General features: G+C 43.7%; 2 protein-coding genes across 4 annotated transcripts in view; both read right to left on the bottom strand.

Moving 5' to 3' along the window:
• LOC105234925 (zinc finger protein 850) overlaps positions 1-21,096 on the bottom strand; it is a 265,552-nt gene that overhangs the window by 209,018 nt on the left and 35,438 nt on the right.
• Positions 2,832-20,667, bottom strand: LOC117795254 (putative protein ZNF720). Of its 3 annotated transcripts, none has more exons than XR_004619168.1 (5): positions 20,213-20,521; positions 17,656-17,782; positions 17,073-17,168; positions 7,055-7,208; positions 2,832-5,876 (listed from the first exon to the last, which is right to left on the bottom strand). XR_004619168.1 is itself a non-coding variant. In XM_034639192.1 (5 exons), exons 2-5 carry the CDS (start codon positions 20,225-20,227, stop codon positions 7,183-7,185), a joined length of 264 nt encoding a protein of 87 aa, XP_034495083.1. In that variant the 5' UTR covers positions 20,228-20,365; positions 20,642-20,667; the 3' UTR covers positions 6,700-7,182. The 3 variants fall into 3 exon arrangements, 2 of the variants coding, with proteins under 2 accessions (XP_034495083.1, XP_034495082.1); XM_034639192.1 differs by lacking the exon at positions 2,832-5,876 and adding an exon at positions 20,642-20,667 and having other exon boundaries at positions 6,700-7,208; positions 20,213-20,365; XM_034639191.1 differs by lacking the exons at positions 2,832-5,876; positions 7,055-7,208 and adding exons at positions 7,298-8,538; positions 20,642-20,667 and having other exon boundaries at positions 20,213-20,365.

The raw sequence follows: 21,096 nt of genomic DNA, 5'->3' as shown, positions 1-21,096 counted from the left end.
AGGGATTGTCCCATAGTGAGCTCTGATCCTCCTTTTTCCAGGAGGACTGTTGTATGCTTGGCTAAAGCCTTTATTTGCAATTGTACCCCACCAGAGGTGGCTTCTAGGGTTAATGTGACTATGAGGGATGAAACCATCAAGAAGACCTCTTTGTTTGAGGTCCAGCGTTAACAATATCCTAATTACAGGGAATCACTGGCACGTGGGAGAAAACTTGTAAGAGGTAAGGGCATACTCAAGTACATTATCCAATCACAAAGAAAGGGGGGTCATCCATTATCTCAGTAAGTCCACAGTTAACCCACGGAGCGGGGTATGCTCTGGCTTTTAAGGAGGGATTTTGTCATCCCAGCGACACAAAATTGGTCAGGATGCAAGTTGAGTTATACAGTTGTTGGGGGATTAATCCCATTTTCCAGTTTAAATACTCGTATGCCCATGGGGTCCTGTTGTTATTCCCACAGAACAAAAAACAAAGGTTATCTATACATGCATTATTGTGTAGAAATAGAAAAGCTATTTCTCTGAAGTTTACCTCAAGTTGTCTAGCTCAGGCAAACAATATTTAAGGACAATCAAAACTAGGATTTAAAATCCACAAAGGTGGGTTACGGAAACATAATTTTTCTCTCTAAAATAACCCTCATTTCCAGAGCTGGCCAAATCAAGACTAATTTGTTTGCAAAACAACCCCAATTTTAACAAACTTGGCTTAATTATTTATATAGCTCAGCAAGAATGATCCTACAGATATTTTAAAATTTGCATTGCTGGACGTTTTTCCCAGGAATCTCTTCTTTGAAAAACAAGCCCAGTTGTAACAAGCTTGGCCTCTCTTTCCATAAGCTCAGCAAGAATAGTGACTGATCACATGGATCTTTTAGAATCTGCTTTGCTGGAACTTTTATAAGGAATCGAGGTTGAACTTTTCGTAACCTCTCCAGGCCAGAAGCCAAGCCACGCACTTTCCATCAGACATGCCTGCAATACCCGTAGATTTGGGCGAATTCCTCTTCACTGACGTCCCCAAAGTATCCTGAGGTTCCTGCACCTGCCAGGAAGAGACATTCTTGACTTACCTGGTGAGGCTGCTGGGAACTCTGTAAGCAAGGATACCTATCAGGCCAACAGTTCCAAGGGGCTTTATGGCTCCAGGTTTCCTAAAGTCAACCTTAGATCCTTTAAGCTGTTTGGTCATATCCGAGTCTGTGCATGTCTCTCTCAAATATGACGTTCCCATCAAACCTTGGTAAAATAACCAACGTTTCCAGTGATGTCCTGTTACAAGGAGAACGGATTCTTATTCAACTTAGGCGAACAACTATGATTCCCATGGAAGAAAGAATACTGAGACCTTTGAATTTCAGAAGGTTTAGGTAGAGAGAAAAGTTAACTGCTTCAATTTGTTTTATTCTTTCTGTATATCACTGATGCCTTGAGAAGTTTTCTTAGAGAACCAGCAATGTTTCAACCAAGAGTTTACAAAACTACAGTCTGAAAACAGTTTTAGTTAGTTCTGGAAATTCCTGCCCGTATTTGTCTGAAGGTCCTTTTTATGAATCTCCCTGATGATGAAACTCATTTTGCAAGAGAATAGGAACAACTATAAAAAAGAAAAACTCAGAATGGACGTGGTTAGAGATCTGATGACACTTTACAATATAGCTGGCAAGGAAATCAGGTTATTTCTGTGACATATAACACTTCAACGATCAAAATATCAAGTGATGATCTTATGTTCAAATATTAAAACTTTAGGAATTGCGTATCAACTCTAGAGTAATTATAGCATTTACCCAAATGTAATCTAAGGCTTAACAGTGCTTCCAGAGTAACTTAACATGCCAAACAGAAAGGCTTAATGAGTTCAAGAGACTTCATTTACAATTTAAATCTTGGGAAATTTGTTAAAACCTTCAAGCTTTAAAGCACAGGCCTAAATAGGATTAGGGATGTCCTAAGACCTGATAAAGGCAAAACATAGAAACTTTTTTTTTTTCCTGGGCAAACAAAAGAAGAAAAAAAAATTTTTTTTTTTAAATCAAGAGCGGACCACCAATTCAAGAAAATGGTCTTTTAAACAAAGAATTTCAATCTTATACCACTGTACTTTTAAAATCTTTTTTTAAATTCTTAGTCCATCCTGACCACACCTAAAATTCCTTTCTAAAGATTTCCCTTCTACAACTTTCATCTGCATTCAGATTTTGTCCCAAGCCATTTCTTTCCAAATAACCATCTTATTTCGGACAAAATTACCTTTTTTTTTAACCTTCAACAAAAATGCATCCTCATTCCCTTTCTCTTACATATCTTCTACTTTTCTCCATACTGAGTGGCTTACCTTATTTCCAGCGATTTTAATTATACTTACCAACTTTTGTACTTCCAGAAACCTTGTCTCCAGTGAAAACTAAGCAGTAACCAATTGTCAACTGTCACACCTGAATTCTTTAGGTGGCACATTTGTGAATCAGTTAACCACAAAGCATGTTTACCAGCAGACTCAAATATCCTTAGTTTTTTCATGAAGTAGTCAAAAGCACAAGCCTATGTCCAGTACTCAAGGCTCTAGCACTTTACCCTATTTGGGAAAGACCTAGATGTCCAATGAATTCAATCCTATTTACCATCCAGTCAACACTTTAAAGTTTCAGGTTGCCAAAGACTTCGATGAAAGCTACCTTCACAATTTCCTATGGAAACTTTGAGACAGACAAGATAAACCATTTCATTTTTTTTTTAAGATTTTATTTGACAGAGATAGAGACAGCCAGTGAGAGGGAACACAAGCAGGGGAAGTGGGAGAGGAAGAAGCAGGCTCCCAGTGGAAGAGCCTGATGTGGGGCTCGATCCCAGAAGGCCGGGACCACACTCTGAGCCGGAGGCAGACGCTTAACCGCTGTGCCACCCAGGCGCCCCAAACCATTTCATTTTTTGCTAACAAATTGCAACAGCTTATTTGACCTTCAGATAACAGCTTATTTGACCTTCAGTAAACCTCAATAGAATAAGTTTCATGTTTACTGCTGATAAAAGACAGGTCTAAACTGACAAACGTACCTTAAATACCGAATAATGTTCCACCTGGGCCCACCCCATTTTCCATTTTTACCTGAGATAGGTGGGGAAATCCGGAGTGGAAGGTGTTAGGTTCAGGGCGTGCTCTTTTTGCTCCTTGCCAGGGAGGGCAGAAGGAGCCAATGGTGCAGGAGGCACAGAGGAGGGTACAGAAGCCAGTTATGCAGGCCGCACCCCAGGTGTGAGAAACAGAAGGGGCAGGGGAAGACAGAAGAGGCCAAGAGCTGCCCGAGGCAGAGAGAGGGTTCCCGGTGTTAGAACTCATCAGCTCCAACAGAGGACCAGACGCCATGTTTCCCACCTAAGGGGAGGGGGTTGGGCAGTCCATGTCAGGCCAGAGAAGACAGGGAGTTTCAGCAGCTGCTTGGGAATATTCCTTAAGTCCCTGTCCCGAGGTAGCCTAACCAAAGTTAGCTCCAGTTATAGCCATTAACCTGGGAAATGAGTGAGGGAGAAGCCCCCCACATCTATTAGGAGGCACAGTGAGAGAGAGAGGGAGGGATCCCCTTCATCTGGGACGGCCTGCTTTTCCTCTAGCAAACTAGGTTTACTCAGAGGAGGCCTATTTAGATCATCACCATCCACTATGTCAGGAGTTTACTAGCCGACACATTCTGAGAGAGGCGTAGAGCAATGAAGGCACCCTATGTCCTTGCCCTGTTTCCCACAGAAGAGACCTGATAGCTCCCACTGCAGCCATGCAGTGTTACAGGAGATCAGTCCTTTCCTAAACTTTGTAATCTGAATTTTTTCCAATGGGTTAAAAGGCATCCCAAAGGAGAATCCTTGGGGACTGAATAAGCCTACGGAGGCCATGCTAGAGGTGGTCCCTTACCAAAGAACCCCCCCCCGCCGACTCCCGGGTGGTGTTCCACACCCAGGAGGTATCAAAGATTCCTGGTGTCAAAGCAACCCAAGGCATCTCCTGAACAAAACCACTATGATCACTGCCCTTAAAGGTCCCCTGTAGGAGGGAGAACTGCCCTCCCTGCACTTCCCATTGCATTCTAGACTATTATGGGTGCCGGTGTTTGGACCAAAATAATCCGCCATTTTAAACCCATGGAAAACACCAGAAAGTTTTACAAGGGGAAATTACCCAATTTTCTAGCTTTAGTTAGTGAAGGACATTCACAGAAAACAGTAAAGACAGAAATCCATTGTGGTTCTAAGCGACATTCCAACATATGTAGTCTTTACAGCCAACTTCCCTAGGAAACGGTCCCCAGTTGGGTTATAATTCCATTGGGGACTGGTTTCGGCTGGCTCCCAGTGGAGGTCCCACGGCCAGAAGCGGCTAGACCAGGGATGTGGAGGGGATCGCATTAGATCAGTCAGGAGGAAACCTCACACGGGAGTCTTAAGATGGGCAGCCGTGCTAGTCACTTAGGTGGCTGTCCCATGCCCAAGAGAGATGACTTTGTATAAGGACAGGAATAAAGAGAGGGCATCAAGTTTCTGGGTCTTATTACCATCCCAGCCTGGGTACTCACTTCCAGCCAAAAGGCAGGGTTTTTCCTCCCCATAGAGTAGCCATGGGCTAGAGGCTTGCGGCCTAACCTAGCAACATGAAAGTGTTCCAATAAGACCGTACTCCTTGAAGAGCCACTGAAATGAGAGTAAAGGAAGAAGGGAGAAGGTACTCACCAATTTTGCATCAAAGCTCAGAGTCCAGATATAAAGACTCAAAGGCCCAAGTTCAGGCACGAAATGGTGGGATTTTGGAATATAGGTGAGGTCCGGAACCAATGACCAAGAAGGAATTCTTGAGGTGTCACTGGTAGCAATCACTGGTAGCAAAACTGACAGGACCCATGGGCAGAAAGAGCTGCTGCCCCAGCTTTGTGAGGTGTGGCTGATTTTATTCGTGGGAGTTGGGGGAGGTAAGGGAAAGGGAGGTTTCAAAAGGATTTCTGTATGTTAACGAAGACTCACAGGATACCAGAGGCCTTGCCATTTCAAGTATCTGAAAAGATGAGGGCTAAGTAGGTCCTGGATACAGTGGAATCATGGCTCATTACACGAACAGAGCTGAGAATTGGGAAACACATAGGAAATAGGGCAGAGGTAGTCACCACCTATCAATGGGGAATATTAAAAAGAGCAACATCTACATAAAAGATGGAGGAGATCGTATTAAGAACAGAGGTGGTCACAAGGACAAAAATTCTTTGAGTCACCCTGAACTCCGGTAAAGCTATGGAGGAAATGTTGACCCTGTGAATGCACTTGACCCACTCCTTGTGCCTGGACTGGATGAAAATCAAGGCAACATTGGTCTAGATCATGAGGCCAAAACATGATTTCAAGGAATAATAACAATACTATGTACAGCAAAGGTATGACTTGGTTCTGATATCCACAACAATACCAACACATTTTGCTGCTCATTTCACAGTGACATGCAAAGGAAAAGGAAAAACTCAATGTACATGCAAGCTTTTGCTCTAAGATCCTTCCAACCCTCGTCCATAGTGCCAATGTTAATGGTCTGGAAGACACCCAAGATACACACTGTGCCTCAACAGACACATCCCTGGCCACTCTGTAAACATACCAAAGAAGTGTGCGTCCAAAATCATGGCAGAACACTCTTCACCCTAAAGCTGTCAGTGTGGGTGGGACTCATTTAGAGACCATGTCCAATGAGCCTATACTCCTGTGTTTGGCACTAAAATCTGTAGAGCTTCACTTACCTGCAGTGAAGCAGAGAGAGACAATGGTGAAACACCTACCGGGTTACCACGATTCCAGGTACCGCCTGCAACACGAAGATCATTGCTATGGCCAAGCCCCTGGAGGGAATAGAGAATAGTTGTTCCTCTGAGCAGAGAAACCCAAGGAAAGTTTATGACATCAAAACTGACATTGCTTGTTTGATCTGCTGTGACTGCTAAACATCACTAGAGGCAGAAAAAGGAGGAGACAAATCACAGGAGAACTCCGTTCCAAGACTGTGGTGATGTGAATGCATATGAAGATATGACTTGTGTGAGCAAATGAAAAGAAAGCACGATACATTTTTAGAATATATTTCAGTTTGCTAGCCATGCTGGGGGGGAAAAAGAATAGAAAACTTCAGTCACTCAAACCACAAAAACGCATTGATTAAAATTTTAATTAGAAATGTATTAAAGGTCATGATGTGTTTAGAGAAACAGAATTCTATCGGCGTGGTCTTGGTATAAGTAAAAACTTCTGAAACCACTGGAAAACACTAACCAGGAAGGCTGAAATGACAGATTACAAGAAAATTAAGAACTTTGCTTTGCATCATGAGCTCAAGAGAAAAAAACAGAGGTGGGGTGAGAGGACTCACAACCTATACAGAACTACAAAGACGTAAGAAAAGGATGTCACAACAGAAAAAAGGGCACAGTAACTAACCAGACACATAGAAAAACAGATTATCCAAAGGATAATGACCAACTCCATAGTAGAGTGACGAGACCAACAAAAGAGCAACTAAACCCATAACTTGGTAACATCACACACCAACCAGGAGCCCAACATCAAAATCACATAAATTACCAAGTTTCGGATTGTATGTGATAAGCTAGAAATCCCATATACTGCTGGCAGATGTGAAAATCGGGACAAGGTTCTGGGGGAAGGGTTTGGTAGGATCTATTAAAGCTGAACATATCTAACCATATTTACCAGCAATTTGGTCCCACATATATCGCCAACAAATATGTGTGCATTTTCCACTAAAAGACGAATTATTGATTTTACATGCCAGTGCTATTCATGACAGTCCCGCACGGAGAACCACCCCCTTCCATTGATGTTAGAAAGACGCAATCGATATTCACACAATGGAATCGGGTCGATCTATTCTCATGAATGATGCATGATAACATGCAGGAGTACAGATCATTTCACAAAGAGAAAGAAAAAAGGCCAAATACAAAAGAGTCCCCATTGCCTGATTACATTTATATAAAGTACAAAAGTGAGTACCTTCTCTTACCTTACATGTTAAAAGAGGGCTGACCTTAGGGACAAGTTACTGAGGAGCTCAAGGGGAATTGTAGAGGACAGTATTTTCTTTCTTGATCCCACTGGCTTATAGAGAGCTCATCAGTTCCACGGTGCTGTTCACTTGTGATCTACACGTGACTCGACTTTAAAAACAAAAACATCATCAAAAACATAGAATCTAAGTAAACAGGTAAGTATCACAATATAAATGTACTAACAAATTGGAATTAAAAGTAGGAAGTAATTTCATACTGTGACTAGATTTTAAAAGCAATCTAATTTCTAGCTAAAGCAAGATGTTACTGAATGCATAATCATCACAGAGAAAGAATGAAACATGGAATTATTTTAATATGAACACAGGAAATGAGAGTAAAAAAAAAAGTGTTACAAAAAACATTTAAACACTTGGAAAATCCAAATCCCAATATCTCCATTGGAATGTCAAATATAGATAGACCACATGTTGCTGATAACATTAAACTTTGCTTGAGGGGCCCCTGGGTGGCTCAGTCAGTTAAGCGTCTGTCTTCGTCTCAGGTCCTGATCCCAGGGTCCTGAGATCAAGCCCCACGTCCACTTCTGGGCCCAGTGGGAGCCTGCTTCTACCCCCCCTGCTCATGGGCTCTCTTTCAAATTAAAAAACCTTGCTTGAATATATTCAATTGGAATTATCCTATAGCTATAACTAAAACAGGAGGATAAAAGCAAACAAAACAAAAACCCGTGTGGTGATAACCAAATAACCAGCACTTATAAATACCATATAGAATAATCTTTAACACGAAAGGAGATTGTCACTGTTATTAATAGTGTTCTTTTTCAATATCACAAGTTACACTCTTTATTCGACTTCATGGTAACACCTGTGTGCACATATATACACACGTGGACACACATAAATACTTATATATAGGGAAGCATTCATTTTTACTCATGCAACATAAATCCATCACAGAGGGATGACACCATCAAGTTGGGGAAATAGGTAGTTTCCACTTCAGCACTCTGAAAATAAGATCAACTAGCAGCTATTCACGTAAGAAATCAATGGGCAAACTCTCAGTACTCAGGGGTGAGGCTGAAGAAGCCCCTGGACCACAGAGACCAAGGAGGACAACATTAGAAGGGGAAGAGGAGCAATTCCACGTTGACCACAATGCCCCTGCCCAGGGCCAGCGCAGTGTCCCGGTAGGAGGGACCCGCAGGAACTACAACTGCTCCGACAAGAGAGAGCCCACGATGGGCACCCAGCATTCCCCAAATGGCAAGCCACTTCCTGGGTCACCCGCTGAGATCTCACCTCATGGCGATCCCTGGGGGCATCTGTGGTGCTGGACCAGTGGGGATCCTGAGACATGGAGAAGGTGGGTAGGGCTTACAGCAACCAGTGCTCAGATCTTCAAACTGATGGACCGGACAGTGTTCCAAGCTGCAGTCACACCGAATCAAAATCCCCAGGGATCTGCCCACCTGCACAGCAGAGATGAAGCTACCTGGTTAAGGAGATTTGTCAGCAGCTATGACTGACTTGGGTGTCCAGCCAATAGTTTGAACTAGAACATTCTATGTTCTGACAGAGTAGGTATGCAAGTTCTAAGTCACTTCCCATTGCTGAGCATAGCCTCCATTCCTGCCCCACTAGGAAGCCTGAAGACAGACCCTGGACAAACACAGAGCCTATTGTATAGGCCTGTGGGAAGAGAGCCAAGCCAGCAACACTGACCAAGTGTTGAGCATAACCTCTCTCTGCATGAGCAGGGAGCTGGAACAGTGAACTGGGCAGTCGCAGAGCCTAGCCTGTGGAACTGCCCTGCAACAGAGAATGGCCCTCAGTCCTGCCAAATTTTGAGTATCACCTATGGCCGCAGCTAAAGACGGAGCTGCCAGCATAGGTGTGGAAAGCACTCAGGAGTCCACAGTTGTCAGTGGACATATGTCTGGCCCTCTGTGCTCACAGAGAAAAAGTTTACATCCAAAATGACTGCAAATGTTTTAAACCAGAAGCTGCCACAGTTCCTGGGAAACCTCTCAAAGGAGTGCCCAACAGCTGGCTACATTGAGATGACTGAGGATAAAACCACTCAAACTCGCCTTCATTCCATTTCAGCAAAGCAGAAGGTACAGATACAGGAGTGAGAAATGCTGCAGGATTCCAGTGAAAATTGGGGTCGGACAGATACTTCCAATTTTCAAATGCACACAGGCTATTTTTTTTAAACAACGTTCAATATTCACATTCAAACAGAGAGGATTCAGCACGAAACATCACTTGTGGGCTACTTTTTATCATGAAAAATAAAATCCAAAATATTCACTAGTGTCTGACACGTTCCTCTCACAGTGAGTACGATGTATGTCCCAGGGTAATGGAGGCCTTATCTCCTGTTAATGCAGTCAATGTTCTAGATTCTATGTGTTACGCTAATACTCTGAACAAGACACAGAGGTCAAGCATCCAAGGTAAAACACAGGAAAGGCCCAGCACACACGAGTCCACTTTCACAGCTGGAGAACCACGACTACACACTTGTGTATCTGACTACATCACACATGGGCTAATACCCTTCCTGAAGAACACACCTATAAATGTGTCCCCACACATGGGTTCTCATGGTCTGTTCCCTAAACAGGCACCTGAGATTAGGTAAAGTTGGGGGGCTGCTCCCCGGAACTACGGAACTACTGACATGGTAATATAGGGCAGGGCACAGCAATCCAAGATTTACAAGCACCCCCGGTGACTCTGTCCCAGGCTAAATCTGACGACCTCTGCAGGAACTAAGCCACAGGTCAATCCTGAGTGATCCTCACAGAAGTCACTCTTAGAAACCCTCTATGCTTGTGGTCATGTTAGTGTTGTCACACACACACACACACACACATACACACCACACATTTCCTATATTCATAAATCAATCAGACTCTAACACAGTCTGTCTTGGCGTCCTCCTCTTCCACGTCTCTCTTCTCTCCCTACCCTCCTTCGGCTTGCTGAAATCACCCCAAATATACTTCAGTTCACATTCTTGAATGAAAGCAATCCAAATTTAAGTGAACTGAACAGGGGTCCTTGGGTGGCTAGGTCTGTTAAGCGGCCACTCTTGGTTACAGCTCAAGTCATGATCTCAGGGTCCTGGAGCCGATCACTGCATCAGGCTCTCCACTCAGTTGGGGGTCTGCTTCAGGACTCTCTCTTTCTCTCTGCCCCTCCCTCTACTCACTCTCATGCTCTAAAATAAACAAATCTTAAAAAAAAAAAAGTGGGGCTCCTGGGTGCTTAGGTAAACTTCCAAATCTTTGTTTCAGATCAGGTCATGATACCAGGGTTGTGAGACCGAGCCCTGTGTCAGGCTTCGAGCTCAGTAGGAATCAGTCACCTTGAGATTCTCTCCCCCTTCCCCTCTGCCCCTCCCCCACCTTTCGCTTGCACTCTCTCTAAAATAAATTAATTTTTAAAAAAAAGTGAATTGGAACTTAGGTAAGTATTTTTTTCAAATAAGGTAAATGCATGCAAGACATTAATACATGTTATGGGCTATGAAGTAATGACTATACACCATTCTCGATATAAATCTGTATTTGATGATTTTTACTGCAAGACCGTAAGTAGCTACAGGCTTAAGCAGCCCTTCATCAGCATGCCAATTGCATGCAGCATAAAATCCCCACGCACTAAGATTAAGGATACTCTCAATTTTAGGGCCTTTTTGAAATGACTAGTTTCAGGGCAAAGTGTGATTGCCTTTGTGCCAGATGCTGGGAAAGAGTTCAAAGAAGAAGAGACAGTCACAAACTTCTATGCGCACCCGTGCTACAGTTAGGTATTTCTACATAGACCGGCCCCTGTGACAGTTCTGGTCAATAGCATAGCAGGAGTAGCACGTTGGGGAGGACGGCTTTCCCTGAAATGAGAACAGAAATGGTTCAAATCAAATTCCCTAAGTCCTATCAGATTTACACTGTCTCCTTTGCTGCAAGGAATGTGGACTGATGCCTGGGGGGGGGGGCAGGTATCCTGGGGCCAAGAAAAAGAAAGTATAAGCACAATGGCTAGGGGTGGACAATATCAGAAAGAAGAAATGGAAAAATCAGATTATACTCTAGGGTGTCTGGGCTATTTTATAAGACCCAAGCATCTACCAACTCACTGGATACAGGACACAAAATATACACCTTTTCCGTATGCATAATCAGACTTTTCATGGTATTGCTGACCACAACAGAACAGCTACTGAAAAATGAATCATTATCCTTCAATTGATCCAATGTTCAATGTGAGTGTACCATGCTACCCAACTTAACTTTATCAGTTTCTACAACTCATAAAAATCCTCTTTTCACTCAGGCCAGGAGGACTGTAGGGACGGCATGGGCTCTGAAACAGCAGAGGGATATTTAGCCCAAATATTGGAAGGCTGTTTGAAGCAGAAATGGTCACTGCTGGTGATTGGTGACTTGCTTCTAAATGAATCAGTGCCTTGCACACAGATCAGAGCACAGGTCTAGACTCATCACGGGGCTGAGTGGAAGTGAGGGAGGGCCCTGCCAACCTCAGGTCAGCATTCCTTGGGAGGGCACCCATCTATACTGGAACAGACCTAAGTTGGGGTGATATTCCTGGGATACCAATGCTTTGTGGAACCACAGCACACACCTGGCTGTTCTCACAAGTACTGTCCAGCAGCCTTCTTCACCTTCAACATCGACTCTGTCATGTGACATCTTTAAGCTATGCCCACAGTGTTTACATCATCCACCCCCCCACCCACCACCCCATATCTACTCCACCCATCTGGGCCTGGGAAAGTACAGTTAGCTCTGTCATCCAAAAGCAACTGGTCCTCAGGACCACCAGGGAATTCATTAAATCATGAGGAAAGGATCTGACTTCCCAGAAAACCCCCCACATTTCTCAAGTCCCCATCTTTGTCACATCTGCTCATCACAAGTGACAAAAGGACTTGCAGTGACCAAAGGAAGCTCTCTACCAGATCTTTGCTCACATTTCAAGAGTTCAGCATATTTCATTTTCCTAGGACTTATCTTCCTCTCAAACGGTATCAACACCATGTTTTATCTGTCCTCACAACTCTCTCAGTGCCAAATGGCTAAATTAATCCTGTGTCCCATTGATGGCCTCTGGCTGTTCTTCCAGTGAAGTGGTGACAACATTGTATTTAAATCTCGGATACGGTCTCAAGTGATCCTGTTACCAACCATTTACCATTGAATTAGAACATTCCAAGCTACTCCTAAGGCCTTGCAAGGGCCTGCCTGGCTTAAGTGGGAGGGGGAGAGTAGTGACAATGGGGTCTCCAAAACATTGGAGGGAAGGTCAGCTGGGATGCCTACATCAGTGGAATGGAGAAGAGGAGACAGAACTGGAGAGGATTTGGAAAGAAGCCAAGTACAATTTGTCTTTCTAGATTCAGCATCAGTAGTGTACCTGTGGACAGGGGTCCTCTACCCACGTGAAGAATTCGTGCCAATGCTTCAACCCAGACACGTTTCATCTCTATGTTGGGCTGCACCATCACTCCCAATACAAGACTGCTTTCTTCCTAAGCTAGAACACCCACTCAGCACCCAGCACTGTCCCATCTTTGTTCCCGTCAAATAAATGTTAAAAAAACCCCAACCAAACAAACCATGTCTCATGAAGTCTCTATGTTTTCACCTAATCAAAGGGTTACAGTAAAGTGAGCAACTTGGATGATGTCACTTCCAAGAAGGGAAAAGAATAGTAAATAAAGAAATCTTATTTCTCCAATCGTAAAGGAAGGAGTGAATTAATTAATCTACATGGAATTTAATATGCTCCCTGGAGAATCACTCCCATATTTAAATTAAGTTTTGAATACCATGTCATTCCCTGGAAACTATTCTTAAAATCTCTGATCAACACACATAAGCAACAGTTCATGAACACTGGAGTAAAGAAAACAGAGTGGATCCTACAGGAGTAATACCCACGCATACGAGAGACGATTTGCACGGGGAGATTCTCAAACCAAGATACAGATGTAGGAAACATAAATTCAACAGAATATAGAGAAAACTAGTCCTATTATGAATCTATATATTTTTGTTTGCTAGGAAATCATCAATTTTCAAACTTGGAAATGACCTGTTTGACCCAATATTCCTTTTCCTTCTGAAGATATAGGTACACACATACATGCACGTGCTTCTCCCTCGTTAGTTGTTATTCCGAAATCTGTCTTTACCTTTAATATAACATGCCATTCTGTGCATATCAAAACCATAAAACTTGGCATGTATTCTGTATGCTTACAGAAACTAGCAGAGAAACACACAGGGTAAAATGTTATAAACAGTCCTTTAAGAATTCTGTAGCCATAGCTTATCATTATATCTGTAGTGACTTCGTTCAATTAGCAGTTGCTTAGTAGAACCCCGGCCATTAGATGGTGAGCCATGGTTCAATACAAGAAAAAGAAACTAACATTTAAAAATATATATATCATTCATGACAATCTTTATCAAAATCTCGGCAATAAAAAAAAATCTTACAAATACTGAAAGAGAGGAAGGAATACACTCAAAACCATTCTAGGAGGTCAGCGTTACCCTGATACCAACACAGGATAAACACAACACCAAAAGAAAAGGGGCTAGTTTGTCTGATACAAGTTTTGCTACTCTGGCTTTGACATCCATTTGCATGTACAAAATCCCAAATACAGTCAAAAGAAAAAAAGAAACACACCGAAAAGAATTCTCCCTCTCTAGATACCCATCTCCCCCTGGATCCTTTCAGGTATATTAATAAAGACAGTTAAGCATGGAATAACACGCTTTTGATCAGTCAGGGTCCACTCATACACAGCTGGGTTTGTTTTCATGAATACAGTGCATTACTGCAAACGTGTTTTCTCTCCATTATGACGCCTTAATATTCTATTTCCTCAAATTACTTCATTATAAAGATATGGTATATACTGCAGACCACATACGAAGAATGGGCTGACTGACTGTTAATGTTCTAGGTAAGGCTTGTGGTCAGCAACAGGCTACTTCCATGCTAATGTAGGTATGACTTTCAGTTTTGGGGACTCCAAAGATACACAGAGATTTTCAATTGTGGAGGGGTTAGCACCCCTCATTCCTACATTATCCACAGCTAAAATGTAAATGGATCTAGTTGTTTTCTCTCTATAAGAAATACTCTGAGTAGGAATCCTGTCTGAGGGGTGCCTGGGTGGCTCAATTGGTTAAGTGCTGGCTCAGGTCATGATCTTAGGGTCCTGGGATCCAGCCCAGCGACACATCAGGCTCTGGGCTGGGGGGAGAGAGGTGTTGTCTGTTTCTCCCTCTCTCTCTGCCCCTCCTCTGCTCACACTCTGTCTCTCTCTGATAAATAAAATCTTTTATTTTAAGATTTATTTGTCAGGGGGAGAGAGAGAGTACAAGCAGAGGAGAAGGAGGCAGAGGGAGCAGCAGGCACCCCACCGAGCAAGGAGCCTGATGTGGGGCTCGATCCCAGGACCCTGGGATCATGACTCAGCTGAAGGCAGATGCTGAACAGACTGAGCCACCCTGGCATCCCTCAAATAAATAAAATCTTAAAAAAAAAAAATCATGTCTAAAAAGTGTTTTGACTTACTACTTTCTGTTATGAATTCTCTGATGTTATTTAGATTTGCTTTCCATTACACAGTTTACCCATTATTTACATTATTTATGTTTCAGCCTTTTATAAAGACTTTTTTTCTGAAGTGCATATTAAAAACAAAGGTCTTGCATCCATTTTCCATTTCTGGGGTTTCTACCCAGTATGCTCTCTGTGAGGTTCAGTAAGTGTACAGTTCCAGGAAAAAACTGTGCCAACATTCTTGACAATTGCAAAGCATCTCAACCGGATGTATTATCTCATGTGGACTAGTTTTGATTAGGAATTAAATGCCTTGCCTTGCTCTTTACAGTTAAGAGTTTCTCTCCACTACGCACCCTCTGCCTTTCACAAAGTGGACCGTTCTGCTTAAAGGCTTGGTCTCATTTTATGCTACATCTGCCAGACTTCTCCCAATAGGTCTTACCGTAGCTTGCTAAGTCCTGAGTGGTACTTAAAGGCTTGGCCACATTTTATACATTTGTGAGGCTTCTTCCTATCACAGAATCTCTGCTGGTGATTGCGTTTTGAACACAAGTGAAAAGCTTTGCCACAGTTACTCACACAGTTTCTAGTCTTCTCTCCAGGGAGGACGCAATGATGATCAATGAGATCTGAGCTTCCTAAGACCCCCACACTGACTACCTTTACCCTGGTTCTCCGGATACAGTTCTCTGATGTCTACTGGAATTTTACCCTTGGTTAACATTTTTCACAGACTGATTGCATTGGTAGTTTTCTCTCCATTAGAGAGACCTCTGCAATTAAGGAAGACAGTGTCCTCACTAGAGTACAGAACACGTAAAACCTTGCTCCACAGGAAGTATTATGTGATAACTACTGAACAGTGATGTTTCGATAAAGACCCTCCTGTGTGTATCAAAATTAGAGGCTTTAGAACAAGAAGGATGATGATGATATGTTCGTGGGAAAATAATGAACCTTCTGAACAGGACTTCCCAAATCATTCACATTTAGAATTTTTATCTTCATTTTCAAATATCTAACTCTCAGATTAATTATTCAGGGAAATATTTCTAATAATATACCTGAAGGATTTAGTATGGACTAGGTGATTCCCCAATATTTCCAGATGTCCTTTCAGAAAATCCATGTTTTAAAAAATGGATTGGGTCCTTGGTTTCAAAGACATTGTTCTGCAAATACAAGTGACTTAGGTGGGGTTTTCCCCCAAATGATTTATAACGTTGATCTCTTCTGGCACCAGGATTTCATTATAACTGTCCCAGTACGGTTATATCCATCCTAACATCCTTCCTGCCCTTCATGACCCCCCCATCCCCTTCCCAGTCATTAAGTATAAACACTCAGGGCCACTGCTTCCACATCTTCCCAGATCACTCTATGCAAAGAATCTTCTTGGCCAACACGCGTAGGGTGTTATGGAAAGACACAACTTGAAGATGGAAAATAAGACATCCCACTTACTATACTCACACACATACCACATTAATACCCATCTTAGGACAGCAACCAAATGGAGAAATAGGAACCACCAGGACTCTGCAACCCCATGCAGACAAAAATGGACCAAATTAACATTTAGAATGCTCCAGAAGCCAGTTAGGACAACACAGCACCTCCAGGCAAGTACAAACAAAGAAGAGACATCGAGGAGACAAGGACAGTTGGGACACTTGCCCACAACCCTAGTCACCCTCCCGGACACTCCACGGCAGCACCATGAGAAAACGCCTACCTCACCTCCGGAGAGAAACCAGTGAGTGACCTGTAGGTTCAATGACCCAGCTTTTCACCTGCCTCACGTGCAAAACAGGGAATGAGCGCCGTCTGGATGCAGTGTGGTGACGGCTCAGACAAGGGTTAGCACTTGCTTGAACCATGACGAGACCACAGAGCTGAAGATGGAGAGGAAGGTACCACACGTTCTCAAGTAGTAACTCCATGTTCTTGAACTGGGAAATGACAGACGCAGACATGACAGATGCCCAGAACATGTGTCACAGGCCCCAGGATTGCTATTACTTACCCCATAAGGAAGCAAGTCCATAATCGTGGGTGCACAGGCTGTTTTCTTAAATTCCCAAATACCACTCAAGGATCACAAGGAGAAGAAATCAGATTACGGAGGCCCTCCCACACCAAGGAGAGTCTCCTGGCCTCCCTGTGCCTGTGATGGACCATCACTGGAGCTGAAGGACAATCCCTAGAGAATCACGAGCTTGATAATGTTGGATAGCAGATGTCTCTCTGTGAGAGAGAGATAAAACTGGGCATCTCCAACTGATTTTCATTCAAGGAGAGCTACTCGAACCACTGCTTAAGGTCTACCTTCCTCCTTCAGAATTGGACCTCCCCTCCATCACCTGCCTCATTCAGTCCCACCTACCTGGATGGAAGGCTACGGTCTCCTTTCTCTTCACATCCCAGAGCTGCTTCTCCTGCTCCAAAACCATGATCAGGTCTGGCTTCAACAGAATGAAATCTGTTTATGAGGAAAAAGGAAAACGAGTGTTGCTGCCGATTCTAACGTTCCATCAGGATTGTGTTCAGTAGAGAAGAGAGGACATTGTAGAATCTAGAAAATGGTTTCTCAAAGGCTGTTGCCCAACAGTCCTGTTAGAACACAGGAGGCATTTCTGATGCTCACATCCTGACCTCCACTTCCAAGTAGCAGACGTAATAAGAAGTGGAAATTTGTTTAAGGTGTGGGCAGTCCCATGCTACGGCACTCGATGTTTAGAACTGCCACTCAGCTACAGAAGTGATGATGTTCCCTTCAGGAAGGGGAAGCTAAGGCTGAAAAGGACACATCATGAAGATTTTCTCTGCATGTACAAACCCCTACTTATTTCCCTTTCTGTCTGGATCTGAATTCATCATTCAAAGAGGAATCTTCCAAGAGACAATGTTCACAGGAAGGAAGAAAACCCTGAGTGTGGCTTGGGAAATCTGGAAGGAGTCAACCTCACCCAAGAACAGGAGGTGTCCGTAGTTCTCCAGCATCACGTCTCTGTACAGTTCCTGCTGTGTGTGGCTCAGGCATCGCCATTCCTCCTGGGAGAACTCTATGGCCACGTCCCCAAATGTCAGCAGTCCCTGCAAGACATACCACGGTCACCAAGTGGCCATTGACAGAGTTCACAATGGTTCCTAAGATCAAGGAGGGAGTTAACATCACCTGCTAGACCCCAACACCCAGATGTGGGAGACGAGCCACTGGTCAAAAAAGAATTCTTGAGATGTTTCTGACGGAAATGTTGGGGTTCAGGAGTGAATGATGAAGAACGAATTCTTAAGATGTCTTTGGTGCAAAAAATGTGGTCTTACTGAAACACAGGCACAGAACCCGTGGGTAGAAAGAGCTGCACTGGGGTTACGAACAGTAAATCATTCTATCCTTACAAATGGTGAGTGGGCTAGGAACAGTGGCAATCTCTAAGGAATTTGAAAGCAAGGTTTCCAGGACCTTGAGGGCCTAGCTGGTGTGATGATAACACTTACTACTGTGGAGTAAAACCTTAGTTATAAGACCCTTCAGGTATCTATCAGTGGCTGATATGCGTGGAGGATGATGGCCAACAGATATTTGGGTGATAGAGATAAAGGAGATTCCAAAGGGATTTTCTTATGTTAACGAGGACTTAAAGAATCCAGGAACTCTGGTTATTGTCAAGCTAACATTGTTTTTCCCCTCTAATAAAACATTAAGGCAGTTGTGAATTCCATGAAGAATGTCATAGTCTGTCTCAAGTATTTATCAAAGGGCTGCAAGTTGAAGAAATTTTATTTTATCCACACTTCTTTTGACTTTGTTCTCCTCAGAAACTACAAGCAAGGGCACTTGGTTAAGCGTCTGCCTTCAGCTCAGGTCCTGTTTCCAGGGCCCTGGGATTGAGCCCCACGTTGTGCTCCCCACTCAGTGGGGAGTCTACTTCCCCCTGGTCCCCTCCACCACCATCCAGGTACTCTCTCTCTCTCCCTCAAATAATAAATCTTAAAAAAAAAAAAAAAAGGAAAAAAAACTACAAGAAAAACTCGCAACAAAGAAGTTTCCAGTTGAACTGTGATGGTCTCTGCATAACGCTGAGTACATCCAAGTTCCCTACAAATATGATAAGAGGGAAAATATGAACATTTGGGGGAGGAATCTAGCAGAGAGCACCAAGCCAATAAAAGCAGTTAGCATCAGGTGTATGGAAACAAACTGATCTCAGTGCCTAAGGCACACCAAAGGACACATCAACATCGGTGTTTTCTTGTGGTCTGAAAACAGGAATTCAGAATATAAATCTAATTAGGAAAACACAGTGGGTATATACACAGTTCAATCACCTACAGTTTCTGCAAAGGCTGCTTTAGGTAAGCAGCCTTGAGCAAAGGAACGGAGAAAGGTCCCCCAGTGACCCCCAGGCTGAGTCCAGACAAGCCCATCAGGGGACCCACCTCAACATAGCCATAGGCCCTAACTAACCAATGGGCTACCGACAACCAGGAACAGAGACCAGAAACGGGAAAATTCCTTAAGTCCCCATAACTCCTCACCTTCCCCTTTTAAACACAGCCCCCACCCCACCCACTGCTCCCTGCAGACAGCCTCTCCTCTGCGGTCCTGCCTGCTGCTCTCTTGCAGTGGATTCAGGCAACTTCTAACAACGTGGTTCTGCCTCAGGTGAATTCTTTCCAATCCTACTTGACTTCCATCCTATCAAGGACCCATGTTTGGCGCCCCCATCTGACCGGCAGAGACACCACATTGACACACCACAGTTTCCGTGTAATAGCTCATATATTTAATTTAAAGATTCATTTACATATTAGTACAGGGGATGGGGAGAGGGAGAAGGAGAAAGTCTCAAGCTGACTCCCCTCTGAGTACGGAGGCAAAGGAAGAACTCCGTTCTAGGACCTGAGATCATGACCTGAGCTGAAACCAACAGTCTCAGGATTAACTGACTGAGCCCCCAGTTCCCACTCTAGTGTGTTTTAAATAGAATATCTGTTTCACATTCTAAAGAGCAAGTCTCAAGCACCCCCGTCCCCCACTTCTCTTTCAGAGAACTTTCGAAGTTATTCCGGACCTCAAATCCTTCAAGTTTATTTCTTCATTTTCTTACCCTGGTCTACACAGAGCTGATTAAGCCTCTAGATGGGACCTAAATGAGAAATGTTTTCCTTCACTGATAATCCCATGAACAGACCTCATCAATAGGAATCTCAGACTCAAGGTTTCCTCCTCTGGATCTGTCACCAAGAAAATAGTTTCAATACTTAACAGGATTTTAATCCAAAGTGACAACTGTTGATGCCCTATTGGGTGCCAGGTTGGAGACACAGGAGAGAAGGCTCTGGGATACAGGGAAGTGTTCTAAAGACCTGACCTTGAGTATCATTTCTGAAAGATCTTAAAAATAGGTGAAAACATAAGGGAGAAACTTCAGAACTAGGCGAATCAACATTTGCAATTTCTGAAGGCAGGAGTCTAAGGAGAAAAACATGACACAGTCTCTCCTGGGACACCAGGCTTACCTGAGAACTGGCCATTTCTTCTTTCACTGCGACCTCCCAATTTCTTTCCCACAAGGTATTTGTGAAGAAATCACAGCAGCATCAGGAGAAAATGCCCTTAAAGCCCCCAGCAGAGCCTCTTCACCTGAAAACTGCTTCCCTGATGGTACGAACCTGAAATGCAGAAAATACCCAACTTCCTACTCCTTTGTGTCAGGAGCTAGTCAGAAACTGTAAGCTTCTACTAGGAGACTAATCCTCGACTCTTTCTTCTCTCCTTTCAGGGGGCCTTCCCTCCCACAAACGCCCACAAATTCAGCTACAGCAGAGGAACCGTGTGCTGCGTAGACCTGACCCTCCCAGACTCATGGAGCAGAGACCCTGTCACCTCTCCTTGAGCCAAAGCCTGCTATCAGCTCTCCTACAATCACCAGAAGCCCTGATGCTTACCCTGGGCCTCACCGAGAATCACCCGGAGCCCTCATTAACACAACACTGCTGTTTTCGCCCAAACCAATAGACAGAACCTGAGGGGGAGGCAGCCAGATAGGATCCTTTTTGAAACTCCACACGTGACCCTATTGGGAAGCATTTGGGGAGCTGACCAGGCAAAGTGCGGTTTGTGGTTTGAGGCTGATGAGAATCGATCGGTTTGGTCCACTGATCAGAATTTCGGGAGATTTATACATTCCCCCTCTTTCTGCTACACAAAGGGAGACACCCTTAGAAATGGAGCTTTCCCTTATAAATGCAAATGTCTCTCACAAAGGGAAACATCCTCAGTTTCAGAGCTTTTCCTTTAACCTTTCTTTCAAATGAGAGCATAGAGGCCCCTGGGCGGCTCAGTCCTTAAGCTTTGGCTCAGGGCGTGATCCCAGCGTTCTGGGATCGAGCCCCACAAGGCT

The sequence above is a fragment of the Ailuropoda melanoleuca genome, chromosome 12 (assembly GCF_002007445.2).
Source record: "Ailuropoda melanoleuca isolate Jingjing chromosome 12, ASM200744v2, whole genome shotgun sequence".
NCBI lineage: Eukaryota > Metazoa > Chordata > Mammalia > Carnivora > Ursidae > Ailuropoda > Ailuropoda melanoleuca.
This window is presented reverse-complemented; position numbering and strand designations above follow the sequence as displayed.

Bases quoted from the DNA above. Each gene is read 5' to 3' on its own strand.
- LOC117795254 (XM_034639191.1), bottom strand. The intron at 17,169-17,655 runs GTGAGGTTGACT...CCTCATAAACAG, and splicing joins CGGACACCTCCTGTTCTTGG to ATTTCATTCTGTTGAAGCCA. The intron at 8,539-17,072 runs GTAGGTGGGACT...TCTGCTGTGCAG, and splicing joins GACCGTAGCCTTCCATCCAG to GTGGGCAGATCCCTGGGGAT.